A 6,000-nucleotide genomic window follows, 5' to 3' on the forward strand; every position below is an offset into this window, starting at 1 on the left:
ACTGTCAGCCCTTGGTATCCATAGGTTCCAAATCCCTTTGTTATTGTTTAGTTGCTCAGTGTCCAACTCTTTTGCCCCCCATGGACTGTAGCCCTCCAGGCTCCTCTGTCCATGGGATTTCCCAAGCCAGAATGCTGGGGTGGGTAGCCTTCTCCCCAGGAGAAGGTGGTCTTCCCAACCCAGAGATCAAGCCAGCGTCTCCTGCATTGCAGGCTGGTTCTTTATCACTGAGCCACCTGGGAAACTCCAAATCCCTGGATTCAACCAGTTGAAAATTTTTGGAGAAAGGAATTCCAGAAAGTTTCATGGCATTTATATTGTACTTCAGCTATTTACATTGCATTTACACTATATTAAGAATAACAAGTAATCTAGAGATATTACTGGAGGATGTGCCTAGGTTATTTGCAAATACTACACCATTATATATAAGGGACTTGAGCATCCACAGATTCTGGTTTCTGAGGGGACTCCTGGAACCAGTCCTTCTCTGATACTAAGGGGTGATTGTACAAGCTTATGCTACTGAGAAACTGATAAGGGCATGCAGGGGGACTAGCATCAGCTCTGTGCTCCAGATCACATGAGGATGGGCTGATAGAAAATGTGGTTCAGAATGAAGTAATTTTTAAGAACATACTTTTACACATTGTCAACTCTTAAATATTGAAACCACATGATTATTTTGTTTTAAAAGTATATTAATTCTAAAAGTAATTCAATTTTTTTTGAAGGAAGGTAAGGATAGGGATGAATCAGATTCCAAGTAATGAACCTTTTCCCAAGTATCATCCCATTGATATACAAATTTTGAGACTGAATATGGTATTTTAGCAGGTCTTATTTTGATAACTTCTGTGAAACCACAGCTGGAGACTACGTTCGAATCCTCCTCTTTGGCCAGTTACATGTTTGACCTATAAAATGAACTCTGGTTGTTGAGGCACCACCCATCATTAGCCGCCCACCAACACCTTATTGCCAGCCAGGACCACTAGGGGGCAGTAACTCCTAGATAGTTTCCAATAATGCAGGACACTTCCAAGCTGTGATAAAAGTTGCTACTCAGTACTAACTTGCATTTGTTGTTGTTGTTGTTCTTAAATAGATTTTATTGCTGCTGCTAGTCGGGCATTTTAAGTATAAATATTTTTAAAGGATTAATTTTTTGGATAAAATTAATACTTACTCTTTTTTTTTTTTTTGAAACAGGGCAATAAATGTGTTCATAAGTGCCAACCGACTAATTCATCAAACCAACTTGATACTTCAGACCTTCAAAACTGTGGCCTGAGAGTTGTATATGTTAAGAGATGTACTTCTCAGTGGCAGTATTGGACTGCCTTTATCTGTAAATTTTAAAGTTTGACTGTATAAATTATCAGTCCCTCCTGAAGGGATTTAATAATCCAGGATGTTGAATGGGATTATTGCCATCTTACACCATATTTTTGTAAAATGTAGCTTAATCATAATCTCACACTGAAGATTTTGCATCACTTTTGCTATTATCATTCTTTTAAGAATTATAAGCCAAAAGAATTTACGCCTTAATGTGTCATTATATAACATTCCTTAAAAGAATTGTAAATATTGGTGTTTGTTTCTGACATTTTAACTTGAAAGCGATATGCTGCAAGATAATGTATTTAACAATATTTGGTGGCAAATATTCAATAAATAGTTTACATCTGTTAAACATTTCTTTACTTGAAAAAATGCATATATATATGTGAATATATATATGATCAGAAGACCAAGACGACTTGGTGTAATGTCTAAAGAACTTCTAAGGGGAGCTTATTAGCAGTTTATCGGATAATAAAGCAACAAGAATTCGTATTTTTTGTCCTTAATCACTCTGGGCAAAAAGTAGTTGATGGAGATATTTTTGTTAGTTACTATATTTGAGGTACTGAGTATTTTTCCAACCTTTGTTTTAAGAGACTTACGAGAAGCAGATGGCAGTGTGTAGTGTCTTCACATTCTGCTGCCATTTTTGAGCTCTGTGACAATGTAAGATTAAGTCTTTCTGGTATGCTGGGCCCTAATAAGCTTTGCGCCTTTTTTCCATAAATAGCCACAACTAATAGTAATTTGAAGCTATACCAATGCTAGTTGGTCTGAAATTGTCATGAGTGTTAATAATATTATATACACTCTTTAAATATGTACAGTTTTGTTTCACCATAGAGAAATTCTAAGGAAATTATGTATCAAGTATTCATGTTAAGTGATTTCATTTTTCAATTATGATAAAATAAAGGAAAAAATCAGAATTTGTTTATCTTTTATAAAGATTTTAAATGTTAAACTAATTTCTGTTGAAAATATAAATTTTTTGCTATAATGCAATTTATTCTTTAAAATTTTCCCATTTTAAAAAATAGATTTTTAAAGAATTGCTGTCATTAGCAATACAAAAGGAAATCATCCACTTAGCTGTAAACAGGAAACATGGAAGAAAGCAAAAAAACTGATAGACGATTGAATGAAATATCATAACTTACAGACATTATACTGATTTTTTTTCTTCAGTGATACTTAGCTAGTAAAACACGTATAATTGGTGATTTTAATACTGTGTATTTTAGGCGTAAGCTGTTTTTCACTCTTGGAAGCAGATGAATGGTGATTTGCAAAACAGACTTGTGAATATATGAAGAAAAGAAATACTGCTTTTCTTTTCTTTGAGCAGCAGACTTTTCTAACATGAACGAGTACTATCTGTCTTCCTGTTCTTTCCCTCCTTAAGAAAACTCACCTGTTAACCAGTCATGCCTCAGCTCATCTTTTTTTTTTTTTTTTAAATGGTTTTTATCTTTTTATTCTACTATGCAGTATCTCCATTTTTTTTTTTTTCCATTTTCATGAAATTTACCTCCAGAAAGGAGATTTAGTCTCAGGATAATTCAGTTTCTTGCACGATCCTAGTGGTTTGTGTTTTGGGGTCAGGGAGTCAGATACAACTCTAGAGAACAGAAACGTGGCTCCCGAGGGAAGGAAGAAAGGAGACTTTTGTTGAGCACCTCTGTAGCAAGCATTTTTCTAGAGTCATCAATTTCTTATAATTCTCTTTGCAGTCCTATGACTTTGTCATCTGCCTTGCAGTTGAGGAAACTGGCTAAGAGAGCTTCAGTTACAAAACTACAAAACTGGTAATTGCTAGAGCCAGGACTTGAATTCAACATTGTCTCCAGATTCCACACTCTTTGAACTGAACTGTACTTTATCCATTGCCTAAAATGCAGTGTTCAGTTACAGTTTCCTTAACCAAGCTGACATAGCAAGAAATGAGAAAAGACATTGTGATAAGTCTTTTTCATAAATCTTAAATTTATTTTAAAGAGGCCTCCTTTTATTTGAGACCATAACTATGTTTTAGATGTTTAAAATGCCTTCTCACAGTATTTTTAAACAGTGATATAATTGTAGTTTGGGGTTTTTTCACGATTGCATTATTGTGATAACCTTGTTTGGCAAAATGAGGTTGGTATCCCAGTGTAAGGCCTTCCTAATTGGTTACTAACTTTTCATATGGAAATAATTTCAAGTTGATGGCAAATTTACCAAAACTTAGCAAGAGGAACAATAGTGCAAAGAACATCAACACGTCTTTTATCCAGATTGACCTACTGTTAAGATTTTACCATTTTTATTTTGTCATTTGTGTGTTTTCCTTCTCTTAAACTCCTGGGTCAGTTTACCCTGGGTCATTTCCATGGCTTTTTTTCTTTCATGGTGTTTACTTGTGTTTTTGAAAAATATAGTCTTCTGTCTCTTGCCCACTCCTTGCTTTATAATAGAATATTCCTTATTTTGGGTTTCCTCATGATTAGATTCAATTTATGCATTCTAGGTCAGAATACTATAAGGTGACCCATCTGCTCCTCACTGATGGTAATTTTGGTCACTTGGTCAAGGTGGTGGTCAATTTCTCAAATGTATAGTTACTGTTTTTATCTTGCACTTGATAAGCGATCTGAGGAAGCGGTAAAGAATCTGTCTGTCAGTGTAGGAGACTCAGGTTGGATCCCTGAGTGGGGAAGATCCCCTGGAAAAGGAAATGTTAATCCACTCCAGTATTCTTGCCTCGGAAATCACATGGACAAGGAGCCTGGCGGGCTACAATCCATGGGGTCGCAAAGAGCTGCACACGATTAGCAGCCAAGTAGCAACATCAGTGTTTTACCCCCAGCATTTAGTATCCGTTGATGATTCTTGCTTATTCAGTCTTTACTTTGATGGTTTCAAAATGGTGATTTTCCCAATGCCCGTTGACACTGTTCTACTGTCTAAATATGAACCTTCCTTTCTCTCCACCCTCTTATTCATCCATATCTACCCACATGAATTTTTAAACTTATTTTGGTTTTCTATTTTTTCAATGGCTTATAATTCATTATTTATTTTGATACTTAAATGGTCTTAGATTTGATCAGTATGAGGACCTTCTATTTCAATCTGACTTCTGTGTCCTTGTGGCTTCCACTTAATCTTTTTTTTTTTCTTTCCGTAAGTACATTATCTTAAGTATGTCCCACAATTTGGAATCAGCGGTTTTTCCAGGGAACCCTGAGGAATGATAAGAGATACACAGGTCTGGCTACTTAGTGGGCTCATTACTACTGGACATTGTCTGCTTCTAGGCTGATTCAGACAACTAGGAAATGTGCGTGTACAAACATGTACACACAAATCTGCATGTACATGTACATTTTACATGTTATATGCGTATTATGTGTGATTTCAGAAATCATGAGTTCACAGTAATACCTCCAATTGCAATCCATCCTCCTAGGGTTCACTCTTACATTCGCATTCCATATTTCTATGTCTCTTCCCCAGAATCCCAACTCCCCGAAACATCAGTATTCACTTGTTCAGTCCTATAGTATATTTGAAATAGTTTTAGAATTTCTTTTGCCCTATCAATGTAGAAAGCACACTTAAAAGATTATAAGATCATTTACAGTTCTTTCACTGTACTCTGCCCAAGACTGAGGATATGTAATTACATTCTGTGTTTATGAGTTACTTGGGTCAATCCTTTTTTTCTCCTTCACTGTGATTATGTACTTTATTCTAAATAAATTGGGTTCATTTGTTTCAGTTTTCTTCCAGCTTTAAGGTTCCTTCCCCTGACTCACCCACACCACCCACTTCACATCCTTACACATTTATTTATTAAGAATATATAGAACATTAGCATGCTTCTAAACATAAGAACTGTTACTTAAACATAAGAACTGTACCAAAAAGTATACTAGAGAAGTGTCACTCATACCCTTCTGCGCCACTTCCCACCCTGCCAAGTAGGTATCCAACTCCACTGTTTTTTGATGTTTATCCGTGTTTCTTTTTTGAAAAAAAAATATGTTTTCATATCCCTCCTTTCTTATCCAAAAGATAGAATTCATGCAGGGAAACCAACCCTCCCAGTTTGCTTCAGTTCAGTTCAGTCGCTCAGTCATGTCTGACTCTTTGCAACCCCATGAATCGCAGCACGTCAGGCCTCCCTGTCAATCACCAATTCCCAGAGTTTACCCACACTCATGTCCATCGAGTTGGTGATGCCATCCAGCCATCTCATTCTCTATCGTCCCCTTCTCCTGCCCCCAAACCCTCCCAGCATCAGGGTCTTTTCCAATGAGTTGGCTCTTTGCATGAGGTGGTCAAAGTATTGGAGTTTCAGCTTCAGCATCAGTCCTTCCAATGAACACCCAAGACTGATCTCCTTTAGAATGGACGGGTTGGATCTCCTTGAAGTCCAAGAGACTCTCAAGAGTCTTCAACACCATAGTTCAAAAGCATCAATTCTTCGGCACTCAGCTTTCTTCACAGTCCAACTCTCACATCCGTACATGACCACTGGAAAAACCATAGCCATGACTAGATGGACCTTTGTTGGCAAAGTAATGTCTCTGCTTTTCAATATGCTATCTAGGTTGGCTTTCCTTCCAAGCAGTAAGTGTCTTTTAATTTCATGGCTGCAATCAG

General features: G+C 36.6%; 1 protein-coding gene across 2 annotated transcripts in view; it reads left to right on the top strand.

Moving 5' to 3' along the window:
- PDCD10 (programmed cell death 10) overlaps window positions 1-5,112 on the top strand; it is a 51,312-nt gene extending 46,200 nt beyond the window's left edge. For both annotated transcript variants that reach the window (XM_061416682.1, XM_061416691.1), the window contains one exon: window positions 1,213-5,112. In XM_061416682.1, coding sequence (XP_061272666.1) covers window positions 1,213-1,294 — 82 coding nt within the window. In that variant the 3' untranslated portion in view covers window positions 1,295-5,112. The remainder of the gene's footprint in view (window positions 1-1,212) is intronic.
- Window positions 5,113-6,000: the final 888 nt, after the last annotated feature.

The sequence above is a fragment of the Bos javanicus genome, chromosome 1 (assembly GCF_032452875.1).
Source record: "Bos javanicus breed banteng chromosome 1, ARS-OSU_banteng_1.0, whole genome shotgun sequence".
Classification (NCBI taxonomy): Eukaryota; Metazoa; Chordata; class Mammalia; order Artiodactyla; family Bovidae; genus Bos; species Bos javanicus.